The sequence below is a fragment of the Schistocerca nitens genome, chromosome 4, assembly GCF_023898315.1.
Source record: "Schistocerca nitens isolate TAMUIC-IGC-003100 chromosome 4, iqSchNite1.1, whole genome shotgun sequence".
Taxonomy (NCBI): Eukaryota; Metazoa; Arthropoda; class Insecta; order Orthoptera; family Acrididae; genus Schistocerca; species Schistocerca nitens.
Window position 1 is genome coordinate 509,619,880 of NC_064617.1, and position 19,342 is coordinate 509,639,221.

Consider the following 19,342-nt stretch of genomic DNA (forward strand, 5'->3'; position numbering starts at 1 on the left):
TTTTAAATTTCCTGTAGACGGTATCTATTTTTCCCGTAATGATATATGCTTCTGTTTTCTTACATTAATTTTGTTCTCCAGTCGTTTCTGCTAAGCCATTTTACACTGCGTATCAATCTCATATTTTAGACGTTTGCATTCCCTTAGGTCTATTGTTTCATTTGGTGCATTTTTATATTTTCTCCTTTCATCCGTTAATTCAATATCTCCTGCAATGTCCAAGGATTTCTACCAGGCCTTGTCTTTTAACCTATTTGATCCTCTGCAGCCTCCACTACTTCGTCTCTCAAAGTTATCCATTCGTGTTCTATTGTATTCCTGTACCCTATTTCAGAGCGTCGTTGCTTAATGCTACCTTTTAAACTCTCAACAACCTCTGGTACTTTCATCTTATTTAAGTCCCATCTCTTAAATTTCCTACCTTTTTGCAAATTCTTCAGTTCCAATCTACAGTTTGTGACCAATAAATTATGCTCAGAGTCCACATCTACCGCTGAAAATGTCTTACAATGTAAAATCTGGTTCCGAAATCTTTGTCTTATCACTAGATAATCAATCTGAAATCTTCCAGTGCCACCAGTTCTCTTCCATGTCCACAATCTTCTTTCTGTTGAAATCTGCAGTTACGAGCACAATTCGTTGGGCGAAATACACTGAAGCATTAGAGGTACATAGTTAATACCATAAATTATGATGCCGGTGTTGCATAGTCCAGAATCAAAGCAAATGTCACCAACAGATCGCAGCTGGTGTAGTGAATGTTACATCAACAGAACAAATGAAAGAATGCATGCTGTCTTCGGCAGGCACACGTTTATAGCTGGCTGGTGGACATGAGTACTGCCAGGTGACATGACGTGTGCTCCAGAGGCGTGCCTGCGGAAACTACTTGTAGATTGTGGGGCAACTGGTGGTGAGGGCTGCTGGTGGAAATGGGTATCCGACAACTGTGATAGGTCCATATCGCTGCTGGTGTCTCTTACCGCATACCTCTCCCCCAGAGACAGCAAATAGAGGCAGAATCGGTGCAGCTTGTGCCGGACACAGGCATGGGGGTGCTTCTGATGGTGCTGGATCTGGGGGCGCCACTGCTGGAGCTGACCCGGACACTGCCAAGTCTGTGGAAGGCAGGTCTGCAGCTGCTGGGGCTGGAATAGCGTATGTCAGGGCGGCAGAGCCCAGCCAGTGACCAACAAGTCACCAGAGGAAGGGGGTTCGTGGTGGAGGAGGTGAGAAGGTGCCTGTGACGGCCAGGGCTGGCGGCGTGTGTTGTACGAACCACAGGGGCTTACAGTAGGGCACGCTAGAGGCGTCCCGGTGAGCAACTGATTCAGGTGGCGTCCCTAGAGGTGGCCGTCGGCGGAGACTACATCTAGCGGCCTTGTGGACCCTGAATAATAACCGGCACCCCGGTCGGACAGCATATAAATGATTTGGTTCATCTCAGGGTGCTTGTTCAGTAGCAGGGACGGTCTGGAAACTGGGACCGATGAGGCTCCAAAGGCGAGACAGAAAGAGGGAGGTGAGGCTGCTGTCCATGAAGCACTTTGGCTGGGCTCTCCCCCACAATTTTGATATCCCTATAGGAGGCCAAAGACCTGGTGAGAGCACCGTCCAATGAGGTAGATTTTTCCAGGGTCCCAGTCTTCTCTTTGAAAGTCCACACCATCTGTTCCACCTCCTTATTGCATTGAGGGCGAAGAGGTGCCGTAAGAAGGCGTTGTATCCAGTGCTCTTCGCAGAAAATGGATAACTTGGCAGAACCGAACATGGTGTTGTTGTCAGAGATATCAATCCGTGAAAGGATGTCACTGGCAAAGATTTGCGAAAGAGTTCTGATAACGTTCGCCATTGTTGTGGAGCTCTTGGTGCGTGTATGTGGCAATTTGGAGCATGAGTCTACCACAACTAACCACATCTGATGCAAGAAAGGCCCAGCGAAGTCTATGTGGAGGCACTCCCAAGAGATCGACGGGAGCGGGACAAAAACACTTGCAGAATGCTGTTGAGCGTAGTGGTGCAAGTCCGGACCATTGTTTCAATGTCCTTGTCGATAACCGGCCAGTATGCGTGGTGGCGTGGCTGCTGTTTCATCCAGGGCATGCCCCAGCAACGTGTGTGTAGGAGGGCAAGAACCCTGGGGCTCAGAGGCAGGGGAATAACAATCCCAGGCTGCTCGTGTTCTATTTGCAGCAGGAGAACACCATCACAGACGGAGAGCCAGTTCTTTAAGGCCAACGAATGTTTTGAGTACATTGTGATCCTTCCCTGAGATACGCTGTGGCCATCCACATTTAACCTTTGCTTAAATCATGCTCATGACAAAATTTGGGTCCAAAATAGTGAAAGCACACGAAAAGAATGTTTGCTACAGCAACAAAGAGACAGTTATTAATTTAATTGGCCGCGTTCAGACGGATTGCAAAGAACTGGGCAACGAAGCAGACAAAATCAGCCAGAAGTATTCAGAATGTGAATACATCGTAACATTGTTAACGTTTCTCAAGTAATTATTGACAATGGAATGTGAGCACGAAATTTCCAAGAATATGCACCCAAACGAAGCACCCACGCCGCAGCTTTTATCAAACACTTCAAACACGCACTTCCGAAAATTATAAGAATATAATAAAATAGGTATGTGGATCAGCCACATGAAAGGCGAAGCACATATCTGGGGTATCACTGTATTTGAAAGTTTTTCCAAATACAAAAAATTTGCAACAGCACTCTTAAATATATTTCGGCCTTCAGAAAAACAATATGACATAAAACCAAAAATTCTTATACGGATGAACTACCCAAAACATCACGCTAGTGTACGAGATTATATGCAGAAATATGGTAGTAACAATGTCTAACTCGACGATCCGATCAAAGAGGAAGAATTAATGTTAATTGTAACACAAAGTTACCACTCGTGGTTTGGGAAAAGTCGGCACTCACGCCAGATTTGAGTAAAGAGCAGGTTGGTTTGATGATAGATCGAATATCGTTACAACACAAGGAGAACAACGGGAAGAAACAATAGCAAACGTCAAAATCGCAATAGCGGCCCATAATTTCAGAATTATGATAAAGCCTACTGGATCGATTTAATCCAAATCATCAACCAAAGCCACCACCCCACATAAGAGACAAAGTACAGATTTGACCGCCGGAACATGGGAAGAATAGCGATCGTAATCCATGAGACATACACTACTACAGCACATAAGATTTCGGAAATGGCCTGCTATGAAAATGAAGTTATGGGAAACGGGTCAGAAATCACAATGTATGTCATTAAATGCAAATTTATCACAAATGTGAAGAAAGACCTATACAGGGAGGAAAAAGAGGTTAATAAAAAAAAAACATTATTGCCTTGTATAGAAGTGGAGATATCTGGAGTAAGTATGGCCACCTTAGTAGATTTAGTAAGTGAGAAGAATGCTACCTCGGAAAATTTATTTTCACGACTGAATAATCTGGATGTAATTATAGCAAACCCATCATAAGTCAGACATTGCTAAAATTCAGATCGTGTTCATTGCTGAATCTCATAAAGTTGACTTAGTTTTAGGGAGTGATTGATTGACACAAATGAAATGAAACGTGTATTTTGAAGAGAAATTCTTGTCTGTATATTTAACTAATGTAGATAATAGAATGATATTTAAAGAATTCTTCAGCGAAGATAACAGGGATGCTGCATACATGAACATTAGATTAATATATTTTTGAGAAGAATAGGGAACTGCAGTTTTAAAATATTCAAAGGATGATACTGAAATATGAAAGAGTAATTATGATGAAGATACTCTGACAGATATTCAAAACAAGATTCAGACATTAGTGCACTTGCCTGAAATTAAAAAGAGAGAGTTTAATAGAAATATTAAAATGTGTCATCTATCTGCTTCTAAAACCACCTGGTTGTTCAAGAGCTACACCTGCAAAATTAAAGTCAAGAATCATGAACCACTGCACAGTAAATCTTATATGATAACTTTGACCAAGAGAGAAGCAATCAACAAAGAAATGAAGAGAATGTTGGAAAATCAGATAACTGAACGACCAGAGAATGAATTTTATAATTCAGTTCACACAAGAACAAAGAAGGATGGCACAGTGTGTATACTTATCGGCACTCATGCAGTGAATTGCATCATTCTGCCACAAAGTGAACAACTGAAAAATTTGAAATCTCTTCTATAACAGTTGATAGGAGTAAAATGCTTAAGCAAGCCTGAGCTAATGAGTAGTTACCAGCAACTAGTGTTGGATGAAGATCGCAGAAAGTACATGTCCATTTTACGTAATGGAATATGCTATCAGTTTAACAGAACGCTGTTCATTCTTTCAGTCTCATCAGAAGCCTTTATGAGAGCACTGAATGAAGTTGGTAGAAGAGAGAAGCATGTTCTCCTCTATATAGGTGGTATTCTAATTAGCACTACTTCATAGAATAAGCACTTAGAAATTCTGTGCCAAGTACTAGGTCATATTCTAATCAGCACCAATTTATGGGATGAAATTTAGAAATTCTATGCTGGGTACTAGAAGCGTTTAGGAGAACTCTTATAATGATCAATTTGGAGAAACCAGAATTCGCTAAATCATAGGTTAAATTCCTTAGTTATATAATTTCTACACGGGGAAGTGAAACTGGCCTAATAGAAATGGAAGATGTAAGGAATTTTCGCACTCATAAGTGCTGTAAAGAACTCAAATCTTTTTTAGGCGTTTGCAGTTTCTGTCGCTGATTGATTCCTGGGTTCATCTTGTCTGCGCCCATTAACCTTTTAAAGAAGAATGCGTTGTGAGGAACATCAAGAAGCATTATTAAATGAAAAATTACTGTGGGAGGCACCAACACTTCATCGTCCCGATTTAAACTAAAATTTCTATCTTTATATGGATTTCGACGATTATATTCTTGGTTCAGAAGTGTATCAAGTGACTGAAGTTGATGAAGTCAATGAACATCACATTATTACTTTTGCGAGCTGTGCCGTGAGAAAATACACAGTCATGGTAAGAAAAGCCTTGCCTTTGTATGGGGGTTTGAAACGTTTTTCTTATACTTGCTAGGAAGACATTTTACCGTTTCTACAGACTACAAGGCACATTAAATCTCGTTAAATAGCGAATTAACGCACAACAGGCTAACCGGGTGGGCATTAGTACATCAAGAATGCGATTTCAAGATGCCGCATGTACCAGGACGGAAAAATACTGTTCCAGATGCTCTGTCAGTACTGTCTAAGGTACATGAATATGTTATAGATGCTCATTTCAAGCAGACAGACGTTAATATTCCTTTTATAAGAGATGTAAAAGATGAACGTTTCTTATGAAAATATCGAAAAATACTTTTCGATAACATGGCACGGAAATTACTGTGATCTATATCAGAAACATAAAGTTTATAATGTTGAAGATGAAGGTTCATGCACAGCATCAAACCACAGAAACTGATTTTTATAGCCTGTTGCCACACTCTAAAGAAAATTTCACACAAATTATGGTTGTTGTGGGTATCTTCTTGAAATTTGTATCTGTCTGTTAAGAAAAGCTAATAGCAATCCTATGATTAAAAAACTGAAAGGTGAATACTTTGTATATACCATCAAACCAGACTGCATGTTTTCAGACAATAGCCAAATGATTCATTAAAATCTTTGGAAATACTTTATACAGAAAGAGGAACAGGGATAATGGCACATTTTCATAGCGTCTTTTTCATCTGCATCAAACCCACCAGAATGTTTAATGCCCGAGTTGGAATGTCTATTCTGTGCCCACTGTGGAAAAAAGCACAAGAACTGGATGGAAGAACTAGGTGGCTCTGAAATAGTTACCAGCAGTTTCTATCATGATCCAACAGGGTTACTATCATGTACTGTTCTTCTATTTGGCAAAAAACTGGACACTGTTTTCGATGATTACATTAATTTTCCACAGAGGGATGATCCAACACAAGAGGAACGACTTAAAAAGCGTCAGAGGCAATAAAGAAAAAAGTAGAAGACAGAAAATGTGAACATGGCAGGGACAATGAAACGAATGAAATCAAAGTAGGGGACTGGGTCTTAATTAAAATGCATACTGAGTTATCTACAGTGAGCAATGAAACAAAGAAGTTCAGTCATTATAATAATGGGCCATTTAGAATTCGAATTTGGTTAGAGATGGTGAAGTCTGGAAAATACTGTGATCTCCTGACTGTAGAAGTCATGCAATTTTACAAAGATCAAGAAATGTTGCAAGGGCTTTTGAATTATACATAATTGATTGATCAATTCATACAGTATGACAGGTCTTTACATACAGTTGTTAAAACTATTATATTATAAAACTGTATGAAAAATCCAATATTCCGCTTGAACTGCATTTACACTCCTGGAAATGGAAAAAAGAACACATTGACACCGGCGTGTCAGACCCACCATACTTGCTCCGGACACTGCGAGAGGGCTGTACAAGCAATGATCACACGCACGGCACAGCGGACACACCTGGAACCGCGGTGTTGGCCGTCGAATGGCGCTAGCTGCGCAGCATTTGTGCACCGCCGCCGTCAGTGTCAGCCAGTTTGCCGTGGCATACGGAGCTCCATCGCAGTCTTTAACACTGGTAGCATGCCGCGACAGCGTGGACGTGAACCGTATGTGCAGTTGACGGACTTTGAGCGAGGGCGTATAGTGGGCATGCGGGAGGCCGGGTGGACGTACCGCCGAATTGCTCAACACGTGGGACGTGAGGTCTCCACAGTACATCGATGTTGTCGCCAGTGGTCGGCGGAAGGTGCACGTGCCCGTCGACCTGGGACCGGACCGCAGCGACGCACGGATGCACGCCAAGACCGTAGGATCCTACGCAGTGCCGTAGGGGACCGCACCGCCACTTCCCAGCAAATTAGGGACACTGTTGCTCCTGGGGTATCGGCGAGGACCATTCGCAACCGTCTCCACGAAGCTGGGCTACGGTCCCGCACACCATTAGGCCGTCTTCCGCTCACGCCCCAACATCGTGCAGCCCGCCTCCAGCGGTGTCGCGACAGGCGTGAATGGAGGGACGAATGGAGACGTGTCGTCTTCAGCGATGAGAGTCGCTTCTGCCTTGGTGCCAATGATGGTCGTATGCGTGTTTGGCGCCGTGCAGGTGAGCGCCACAATCAGGACTGCATACGACCGAGGCACACAGGGCCAACACCCGGCATCATGGTGTGGGGAGCGATCTCCTACACTGGCCGTACACCACTGGTGATCGTCGAGGGGACACTGAATAGTGCACGGTACATCCAAACCGTCATCGAACCCATCGTTCTACCATTCCTAGACCGGCAAGGGAACTTGCTGTTCCAACAGGACAATGCACGTCCGCATGTATCCCGTGCCACCCAACGTGCTCTAGAAGGTGTAAGTCAACTACCCTGGCCAGCAAGATCTCCGGATCTGTCCCCCATTGAGCATGTTTGGGACTGGATGAAGCGTCGTCTCACGCGGTCTGCACGTCCAGCACGAACGCTGGTCCAACTGAGGTGCCAGGTGGAAATGGCATGGCAAGCCGTTCCACAGGACTACATCCAGCATCTCTACGATCGTCTCCATGGGAGAATAGCAGCCTGCATTGCTGCGAAAGGTGGATATACACTGTACTAGTGCCGACATTGTGCATGCTCTGTTGCCTGTGTTATGTGCCTGTGGTTCTGTCAGAGTGATCATGTGATGTGTCTGACCCCAGGAATGTGTCAATAAAGTTTCCCCTTCCTGGGACAATGAATTCACGGTGTTCTGATTTCAATTTCCAGGAGTGTATTTAAGACTATTGGAGACCTACACAACAGGCTTCTAAAACTTTAATATTGCGTCTTCTGGTGCACATAAATGCAATGTTACATTGTGATAGGGAGTTGTTACGGAATGCCGCAGAATAACTGCTGGCTTGGGTAGGCAAAGTTCTCAGCTTCCTCAATTGATAAAAACCGTCATTTACGAACTGTCATCACTTTAACAATCAAGGTATGCCCCTGTCGCCCTCTGTCAAGCAACGGACATTTTAAATTAGTGAACAATAGTTTCGCAGGCATCCAGGACACGAGGTCAAGTAGGTGTACTGCGATGGTCGGTCGGTCGATTTGAGGGAGGAGACCTAACGGCGAGGTCATGGGTCCCATCGGATGAGGGAAGGATGAGGAAGGAACCATCCCGGCATTTGCCTGATGCGATTTAGGGAAATAATGGAAAACAAAAATCAGGATGGCCGGACGCGGGTTTAAATCCCTGGCTCGGTGTGTTCTGCGACCTCATATCCAGTAGTTCTCAATGTTACCATAATGTTTTTGTGCTTGCATGTTGGCGAGATGTCGAGCAGAGTGCTGCTGTTAATCGCAAGGAAACACGGGAAGCTGATGTCATCAGTTATTTTCACTAGCTCTGGATGTTAACTAACCAGAGGCGCTCACAGTGCAGTACTGCGACTCTTCTGATGGGGTTGGGTTGGGTTGTTTGGGGGAAGAGACCAAACAGCGAGGTCATCGGTCTCATTGGATTAGGGAAGGAAGTCGGCCGTGCCCTTTCAAAGGGACCATCCCGGCATTTGCCTGAAGTGATCTAGGGAAATCACGGAAAACCTAAATCAGGATGGCCGGACGCGGGATTGAACCGTCGTCCTCCAGAATGCGAGTCCAGTGTGCTAACCACTGCGCCACCTCGCTCGGTCGCGACTCTTCTGAATTCCCAGACCTCTCAAGCTGTCGCATCTCTCACAAGCCTTAATTCCCAGTGGCGTCGATGTCACAGCCCAATGCTTCAAGAAGCGGAATAATTGTGCGTGGAGCACGGGTGGACATGAGGGCAGGATACTACAGGCAGAGCAAATAGTGATGTGTTTACATTGCAGTCACAACGCTTTCCTTTACGCCAGCGGCGTCGATGTTATAGCCCAGTGCTTCAACAAATTGTGTAATTGCGTGTGGAACACAGACCAACTAATGGTATGTTTACGACAATACAGTGTAGTGCATCGACGACCAGTGTTTAATGATGTGTTAAAATTAACTTTTAGTCACATAAACGTAACTGGATCAATTCAGCATTCAATGTTGCCCGCTAAACGGACAGTTTTAATTTTTCAGTAATTATCTTTCAGTAAATAACGAATTTGTCTTTGTTGATACTTTCTAAAGATGTTCTGTAAGCGGTTCGGATATAAGTTATACATTACATGTACTTTGCGTTGTCTCTTTGAGACGTTTGGCGGAAGCGAAGTCATCTATAATGGTTGCGGGCGTTTTCAGCCAACCACCCTATTAGCATTTTTTGAATTCATGCTTGCGGATAGCTTTGAACCGTACTTATTCGTGGGTACTTGCTACGGCTGGACGATTATACCGCAGGTTAGATGTGGCACTACCAGGTCCGCGATATTGGTGAGAAAGATCCATTTATTGTAATTATTCGGAGTGGTTGTTCATAGGTAAGATTTTGCTGCCAAATCATTAGTGTGGTCTTCTTATCCCGCAGCTTACTTTTCATTAATTTCGCGAGCTAAACTCGGTGTGATTTACGAACGTGTACGTATCCCCGCGCGTAGTGTTACAAAAATTCTGTCTTTCATTATGCCTGAAGCTGGTTACAGAATCGCGCAAAGGCACTGGATTTAAATTGCAATGCAGTCGCTCTGAACACGACTTGGTGTTCTACTTCACATTTCTCAACAACATGGATAAAAAAAAACAAATTTTTCAGTATTATTTAATTATTTTTGACGCACTGGATACGAAATTTTCAACTGGTACAAACAGTCGGAATAGGACAGAGGCAGGCAATTGCAGAGATTTTTGCGCTCTGGTTGCGCCTTAATCGTGACTTATTTAGTTTCATAATCGAAAATTTCGTAACACTTTTGCAACTTCATTATGGAAATGTGAAAACTCTACATGAGGAAAACAGTGTACTTGTCCTCAACAGTTTTAACCTGAAATGATTTGTCTATGAAACTAGGATTACGCTGCAGATCGGTCAGTTGCATCTTCATATGCACAGAGATGCTTTCAACTGAAACGGCGACCGGTTTCGAAAGCTGAAATATAATTGAGAGTGTTCTCAAAAATTTAGGGAACTATCCTTGTTTACAAAACAATTCTTCCAAGGCCACAATTAATCCTTCAGAACTCAATTTTCCCATAACGCCAGCGAGTTTAGGGAACTCGACTGTGTCAGAATTTGTTCCTGCTACGATGTGACTTTCTTTTTTAAGCATGGCCATCAAATCAGGAATAAATAGTTTCTCACCTTGCAGTGTCTTACTGTGGGCAGTATGGAGTCAAGTATATTTGAAATGCGAGGTCTGCATCCCTTTTTCCTTCATAAATTCAATAATAACAGTTTTTAAATCGAAAAATTGTTCCAGTCATGCCCCTCAACTTAAGCAACGTACTTTGAAATTATATAGACTACTGGCCATTAAAATTGCTTCACCACGAAGATGACGTGTTACAGACGGGAAATTTAACCGACAGGAAGAAGATGCAGTGATATGCGAATGATTAGCTTTTCAGAGCATTCACACAAGGTTGACGCCGGTGGCGACACCTACAACGTGCTGACATGAGAAACGTTTCCAACCGATTTCTCATACACAAACAGCAGTTGACCGGCGTTGCCTGGTGAAACATTGTTGTGATGCCTCGTGTAAGGAGGAGAAATTCGTACCATCACGTTTCCGACTTTGATAAAGGTCGGATTGTAGCCTATCGGGATTGCGGTTTATCGTATGGTGACATTGCTGCTCGCGTTGGTCGAGATCCAATGACTGTTAGCATAATATGGAATCTGTGGGTTCAGGAGGGTGATACGGAACGCCGTGCTGGATCCCAACGGCCTCGTATCACTAGCAGTTGAGATGACAGGCATCTTATCCGCATGGCTGTAACGGATCGTGCAGCCACGTCTCGATGCCTGAGTCAACAGATGGGGACGTTTACAAGACAACAACCATCTGCACGAACAGTTCGACGACGTTTGCAGCAGCATGGACTATCAGCTCGGAGACCATGGCTGCGGTTACCCTTGACGCTGCATCACAGACAGGAGCGCCTGCGATGGTGTACTCAACGACGAACTTGGGTGCATGAATGGCAAAACGTCATTTTTTCGGATGAATCCAGGTTATGTTTACAGCATCATGATGGTCGCATCCGTGTTTCGCGACATCGCGGTGAACGCACATTGGAAGCGTGTATATGTCATCGCCATACTGGCGTATCACCCGGCGTGATGGTGTGGGGTGCCATTGGTTACACGTCTCGGTCACCTCTTGTTCGCATTGACGGCACTTTGAACAGTGGACGCTACATTTCAGATGTGTTACGACCCGCAGCTCTACCCTTCATTCGATCCCTGCGAAACCCTACATTTGAGCAGGACAATGCACGACCGCATGTTGCAGGTCCTGTACGGGCCTTTCTGGATACAGAAAATGTTCGACTGCTGCCCCGGCCAGCACATTCTCCAGATATCGCACCAATTGAAAACGTCTGGTCAATGGTGGCCAAGCAAGAGGCTCGTCACAGTACGCCAGTCACTACTCTTGATGAACTGTGGTACCGTGCTGAAGCTGCATGGGCAGCTGTACCTGTACACGCCATCCAAGCTCTGTTTGACTCAATGCCCAGCAGTATCAAGGCCGTAATTACGGCCAGACGTGGTTGTTCTGTGTACTGATTTCTCAGGATCTATGCACCCAAATTGCGTGAAAATGTAATCACATGCCAGTTCTAGTATAATATATTTGTCCAATGAATACTCGTTTATCATCTGCATTTCTTCTTGGTGTAGCAATTTTAATGGCCAGTAGTGTATATGGTTTCCTTACTCTTCATTCAATTCCGCCTGTTGCAGTTGATAGTGGAGTAATGCGTGCGACTTTAGAAAATTTGATATTCTTACCATGAATTTCTTGACGTGCTCCATGCACGCAAATTTAGCATAAAGCGTTTCTTCGGAACAAAGAATTCCGTCTGTCGATCGTTGTAATTTTTTTGCTTTTTCGTTGTCAACTAAATCTTTCAGTTCTTTCAGCAATGCGTTGTAACTTTGTTTCACAGCAAATTTGTTGTACCCATGCGACTGCATAATACACTACCGAAAAAAATTAGTACCCCTGGAAAGAAGACGTCGATTTTGATCCGATGACGGCATATGTCAGCTGGGGTATAATACTGATAATGGTTTCACTGTCATCCGCCAACAGATGCGTAGTAACATAGTTACCAGAGCGCCATCTGTCTACGCTTTGATAGGGAGTGATCATACCCAGAAGGGTCAACGTGGTGAAGACGTGTGAAGCAAGCAGGCAACCTGCTACGGAGACGCTCTCGTACTTCATAAAGCCAAATGAGCGAATTTGAAAAGGACCAAATTGTGGTCTTCCGAGTGGTGGGATGATAGTTTAGGAGAATTGCCATCCAAGTTGCACGTGTTGCGTCAGTTGTGGATCGATGACGGTTTTGGTAGTCACATGAACATTCTCACACCCGTAGCGTCCTCGGGCCTGGTGTCCTCTATGGGGGTCATAACACATAGCAGTATTTGAAATTTTTTCCCCGACCTCGTATCATGTTGGCAGCCTGAACAGTGTTTTTGAAGGAAGTTCAGAGATGGAAGCACCTCATGCAATAGCAGTTCATCATCATTGTGTTGATCACATTGTTGCCAGGCAGAATAGAAAATGGCTGACAGAAGAAAGTGTGTTTCTAGAGGAGAGGCTCTTTGTAATTATCTTATCACTACTTTATTCTATTTTAATCACTATAATTTATATGGGGTAATGTAAATGAATAGTTAGATAATAATTACTTAAAATTATAATTTTAATAATTTTACAATTGTCTTTGAAAAAGTGTTGAAATTCAAGTATACCCTGTAGGGGTAATGTATAACGTGATTTGTCAACAAAATACATTTCATCTTTTTTTACAAAAACAATATTTTAATTGTTAATTTTATATTCTGTGGCGAATATTAGATTAATATTAATTATGTTTCTGGAAACTGTAATCTACAGGTGAACAATTTTACAATTTTTAGGTCTAATTTCGAATTTTTTTCAGATTCAAAGGCATTTGAAGATTTTGTAAATGAATTATTTGATGGAGATGTTAGTGAACTGGAGCTCTCTGATGATGGTGATGATGATATCTGGACAGATCCAGGAGGAGGAGGAGGAGGAGGAGGAGGAAATTAGTGTTTAACGTCCCGTCGACAACCAGGTCATTAGAGACGGAGCGCAAGCTCGGGTGAGGGAAGGATGGGGAAGGAAATCGGCCGTGCCCTTTCAAAGGAACCATCCCGGCATTTGCCTGAAGCGATTTAGGGAAATCACGGAAAACCTAAATCAGGATGGCCGGGACAGATCCAGATTACCATGCTAGTAATTAACAGCAGTTAGATATAGCTAATGAAGATGAAGACAAAGCTGAAGACAGGAACGATAGCAACTCTGAAAGAATCTGCTCTAGTCAATCTACCACAGATAGGAAATTTTGGAAGAAGGCTTTGGATTTTTTCCTCTCACCACCTGCACCTGTGTATGAGGAACAAGTAGCAGTCGGTGTGAACTTACCACCTAATGACTGTGTGAGTAAATATCTAACAGAAAATATTTTTAGTACCCTTACCAAATATGCTACTGCAGATGAAATGAAAAGGTTTCTCTCTGCAACACTTGTGCTATCCTAGGATTAGGATGTACTGCGCCAAAAAGTTTAGGATGGAAGCCTTGCTAAAGAAATTTGCTGTGACAGGTATTTTAAAATTAGAAAACATCCGAAACTTGTTGATGATGATGAAGTGTCCCTAAAGTAAAACAAAATAATAAATTTTGGAAAATGCAACCTATTCTTGTACGTGTATGGAATGGTTGCAGACTGAACCCCAAGCTCACTAACGTTTCTGTTGATGAACAAATGATTCCATTTTGGGGTCACAGTCCAGCAAGATGGGTCATAAAATGGAAACCTGACCCTTGTGGACTAAAGAATTTTGCACTGGCTGCAACTGATGGTCTTCCTCTAAATTTCTCTTTTTACCAAGGGAAAGGTGATCCTGTAGTGACTGACATTCAATATTAAAATTTGGATGTAGTTGGAAAAGGTGTTACAAAACTGCAGCCACTCTTCCTCCTGGAGTGACCATATATATGGACCTTTATTTAACATCAGAGTCGCTTTTTAACAAATTGCTCAGTGAAACTGTGTGTCAAGCTACTGGAACATTACAGAACTCCAGAATTCCAAAAGCTTCCAAACTATCATTGGACAAGGATACGAAGAAAAATGGTAGGGGATCCATTGATCAGTCAGTGAGAAGTGATGGCCAAGTTTGTGTAGTGAAGTGGTTCGACAATCACCGTATTACCTTCATGTCCAGTAGAGAAGGAGTAAATCCAGTTGATACATGTCGCAGCTGGTGCAGGGAAGAAAAAATTACATTCAAGTGGACCATCCTGCAGTTGTGAGCACCTACAATTCAAATTTTGGGAGGTGTACATTTTCGACAGTTTGATCAGCTATTATAGAAAAAGTGCCAGAACTAAGAAGTGGATTGTAAGAGTGATTATGCACTTCATTGATTTCGGTATTTGTGCTTCATGGCTAGAAGCAGATGTGATCATGCTGTCTTGGGTACATTGAAGAATGACGTTCTAGACTACCTCCAGTTCAGAGAAAAGTATGAGGAATATCTATGGCATAGACGTGAACCTGAAGTGGTATCTGATGATGATCCTGACTTCGAAAATCCATCACCAAAGAGCTCAAAATCTAGAGTTGATCACCCTCCTGATGCCCTTCGAACCAAAAATCTACCAGAATTTCCTCTACCGGTTACCAAAATTCACTGTCGATTTCCTGGGTGTTCAGCTAATAAGGCACACATAAGATGCTCCAGCTGCAAAGCTTTCCTCTGCCTCCAAGATACACGCAACTGCTTCAAACTTTATCATGAGCTGTGAAGATTAAATGAATTAAATTGTCATCAGAAATAAAATGATTGTGATAGACCTATTGTATTCCGAATTTTTTTCTAATCTAATTTTTTTTGTTTAGTTGATATACCTAGGTACAATTTTGTAACAATGAAATGTGTTTTTGTAGTAATTTAAATAAATAATGCACCAATAAAACTAAAAATAATGTTCTTAATGAAATATGATTTGTGGAACTTCATTACAAAAAATAGTTCAAAAATGGCTCTGAGCACTATGGGACTTAACTTCTGACGTCATCAGTCCCCTAGAACTTAGAACTACTTAAAACTAGCTAACCTAAGGACAACACACACATCCATTCCCGCGGCAGGATTCGAACCTGCGACCGTAGCCGTCGCGCGGTTCCAGACTGAAGCGCCTAAAACCGCTCGATCACTCCGGCCGGCGAACTTCATCACACCTTATGAGTCCTAATGTCCCCTGTGGGGGGACATCCCTTTGTAGGACTAGGAGCAATGGATGATTTTTTAAACATTTTCATGTGTTTCTAGTACTGCTAATAAGCAAGTAATGGAAGAAAATATAAAAAATTTAAATAAAATTTTTCTCAGGACTGAGGAGGGTAGACGAGATTTCAGATGTCAAGTAGCACAGACGTACGGCAACTCGTCGTACTGTAATGGCAGCGAAGTGGCCGTGCGGTTAAAGGCGCTGCAGTCTGGAACCGCAAGACCGCTACGGTCGCAGGTTCGAATCCTGCCTCGGGCATGGATGTGTGAGATGTCCTTAAGTTAGTTAGGTTTAACTAGTTCTAAGTTCTAGGGGACTAATGACCTCAGCAGTTGAGTCCCATAGTGCTCAGAGCCATTTTTTGTAATGGCAGCAGTGGCAGATCGTACAGCTACCACAGCGCAGGTTAGAGAGGTTGTGAGTCCAGACGTGTCGACACGAAATGTTGCGAACTGTTTATTAGCAGTGGGCTACTGGCACGCACACCTTTACCCTGTCTTCCACTCACACTACACCATCGACGTGCATGGCTCGACTCGTGCCGTCAGAGGATCACTTGGCAGATGGAATGGCGCTCCGTGGTCTTCAGATGAAAGCAGATTCTTCCTGCACGCAAGTGGTGGTCGTTTGAGCGTACGATGTAGACCTGGTGAGTGCTCTCTCGTAGAGTGCATAAGTCCAAGACACACTGGTTCCTTTTGGTCTGAGGTACAATAAGCTACAAGTCTCATTCACCGCCGGCCGGAGAGGCCGTGCGGTTCTAGGCGCTACAGTCTAGAACCGAGCGACCGCTACGGTCACAGGTTCGAATCCTGCCTCGGGCACGGATGTGTGAGATGTCCTTAGGTTAGTTAGGTTTAATTAGTTCTAAGTTCTAGGCGACTGATGACCTCAGAAGTTAAGTCGCGTAGTGCTCAGAGCCATTTGAGCCATTTTCTCATTCACCTGTGGTGTTTATGGAGGGGACGGCACCTGCACTCGGTACGCGCACGATGATGTTAGGCCCGTTATTTTGACATTATTGTAACAGAACGGTGATGTGTTGTTCCAACGGAATAATGCTCGCTCACACACTTCCAGTGAAACTCAACAGGCTCTGTAAGACGCGCAGCAACTTCTCGGGACAGCACGAACTCAGGACTTGCTTCCAGTCGACCAAGTGTGGGATATGATGGGACGAGAAGTGATTCCTGCGATTCGTCAACCGACAAGTCTTACATAGCTGCGTGAACAGTTCAAGCAGGCGTGGCATAACGTATCCCGGAGCCAGCGTCTGCATTGCTGCCTGTGGATGCTACACCACTATCTAATACGCGTGTTTCAGCATTGGTCGATAACTGGTATCTTAGAACCACTGCTACTTCACTACTGGCCATTAAAATTGCTACACCAAGAAGAAATGCAGATGATAAATGGATATTCATTGGAGAAATATATTATACTAGAACTGACATGTGATTACATTTTCACGCAATTTGGGTGCATAGATCCTGAGAAATCAGTACCCAGAACAACCACCTCCGGCCGTAATAACGGCCTTGATACGCCTGGGCTTTGAGTCAAACAGAGCTTGGATGGCGTGTACAGGTACAGTTGCCCATGCAGCTTCAACACGATACCACAGTTCATCAAGAGTAGTGACTGGAGTATTGTGACGAGCCAGTTGCTCGGTCACCATTGACTAGACGTTTTCAGCTAGTGAGAGATCTGGAGAATGTGCTGGCCAGGGCAGCAGTCGAACATTTTCTGTATCCATAAAAGCCCGTACGGGTCGTAAGACATCTGAATTGTAACGTCCACTGTTAAAAGTGCCGTCAATGCGAACAAGAGGTGACCGAGACGTATAACCAATGGCACCCCATACCATCACGCCGGGTGACACGCCAGTATGGCGGTGACATATACACGCTTCCAATGTGCGTTCACCGCGATGTCGGTAAACACGGAGGCGACCATCACGTTGCTGTAAACAGAACCTGGATTCATCCGAAAAAATGACGTTTCGCCATTCGTGCACCCATGTTCGTCGTTGAGTACACCATCGCAGTCGCTCCCGTCTGTGATGCAGCGTCAAGGGTAACCGCAGCCACGGTCTACGAGCTGATAGTCCATGCTGCTGCAAACGTCGTTGAACTGTTCGTGCAGATGGTTGTTGTCTTGCAAACGTCCCCATCTGTTAACTCAGGCATCGAGACGTGGCTGCACGATCCGTTACAGCCATGCGGATAAGATGCCTGTCATCTCGACTGCTAGTGATACGAGGCCGTTGGGATCCAGCACGGCGTTCCGTACTACCCTTCTGAACCCGCAGATTCTATATTATGCTAACAGTCATTGGATCTCTACCAACGCGAGCAGTAATGTCGCGATACGATAAACCGCAATCGCGATAGGCTACAATCCGACCTTTATCAAAGTCGGAAACGTGATGACACGCATTTCTCCTCCTTAGACGAGGCATCACAGCAACGTTTCACCAAGCAACGCCTGTCAACTGCTGTTTATGTGTGAGAAATCGGTTGGAAACGTTCCTCGTGTCAGCACGTTGTAGGTGTCGCCACCGGCGCCAACCTTGTTGTGAATGCTCTGAAAAGCTGATCATTTGCATATCACAGCATCTTCTTCCTGTCGGTTAAATTTCCCGTCTGTAACACGTCATCTTCGTGGTGTAGCAATTCTAATGGCCAGTAGTGTATTTATCTGTAGGTGTAATCATTTCATGTACTCCATATGCACTGTGGCAACAGTAAATCTTGAGTGAAATGGAAACCTCTAAGAGGGTGTACAAATTTTTTTTCAGCTAGTGTATGTATTGATAAGTCTCATCCCTCTCTACTGTTATTCCTATTTAGTTTTAAAGTCTTTTGGTTGTAGATCGCTAGACTGTCTCTTTTTGTGCATACAGCCACTGGATCTGTGAATGTCCTTCCATATCAAGAATAAATAGCGAAGGGTAAACAACATATGACATCATGATTCTGCTGAACTGAAGAGAGTTGTGCGCACAGAAAAATGCCACACAGCAATACTAAATGAAGTGTCGCACTGCACCGATCACTTCCGTGAAGAAAGAGCACACCCGAAACAGGCCGAGCCTCTGACCACACGCGGCCCGTACACACAGCCTGCGTGCACTCTGGTACGCCGTGGCCGGCCCTGCTTTACATGATGCCACAAGCTGCACTTACAAAAAAAAATAATTGCATTTGTTTAGTGACTGAGATTTCATGTGAACACCCTGTATAGCCATAGACAAAAGTAGGAGGTGTAGGGGTGTGAAAAAGAGAGACATGCGGTACAGAGGATGTGAGGGAAGACATTTTTGACAATATTGCATTGAAAGTGGGTATGCAGTGAATAGATAGGTACCTTCAGCGAAACTGGTCCCAGATCGTACTCCCGAGAGAAGAGGTCCTCGACGGTGCTGCGGTACTTGTCGGTGAAGGTGTTGAAGAGGAAGCGCTTGACGATGGCGCTCTTGCCGACGCCGGCGCCGCCGAGCAGCACCAGCCGGATGCGGTCGTGGTCCCCCATGGCGCCTCACGGCTGCTGCATCGCCGCCACTCTGCGGACAACACGGCGCGCTCTCAGCGTACCAGCGAGCAAGCCGTCTGCTGCTCTTTCAGAGAGGTCCTCAGCTCAAACATCTACATGATTACTCTGCGATTCGCTATTAAATTGTTAATATTTTGGTTAGGTGACATTCAGCAGCTGTTAATTAATTGAAGAACCGCATTTTAACCATCAGCTGTTTTTATTTGAACCTCAACATCATTCACGGACTACCTTCACGGGATATAAGGCAAAAATCAGATCAGGTCATACATAAATCATTTTCTTTCCTGGTTGACAG

General features: G+C 44.0%; 1 protein-coding gene across 1 annotated transcript in view; it reads right to left on the bottom strand.

The window, feature by feature from the left end:
* LOC126251604 (GTP-binding protein Di-Ras1) overlaps nucleotides 1–19,023 on the bottom strand; it is a 70,315-nt gene extending 51,292 nt beyond the window's left edge. Inside the window, exon 1 of the mRNA XM_049952136.1 lies at nucleotides 18,859–19,023. Coding sequence (XP_049808093.1) covers nucleotides 18,859–19,023 — 165 coding nt within the window. The remainder of the gene's footprint in view (nucleotides 1–18,858) is intronic.
* Nucleotides 19,024–19,342: the final 319 nt, after the last annotated feature.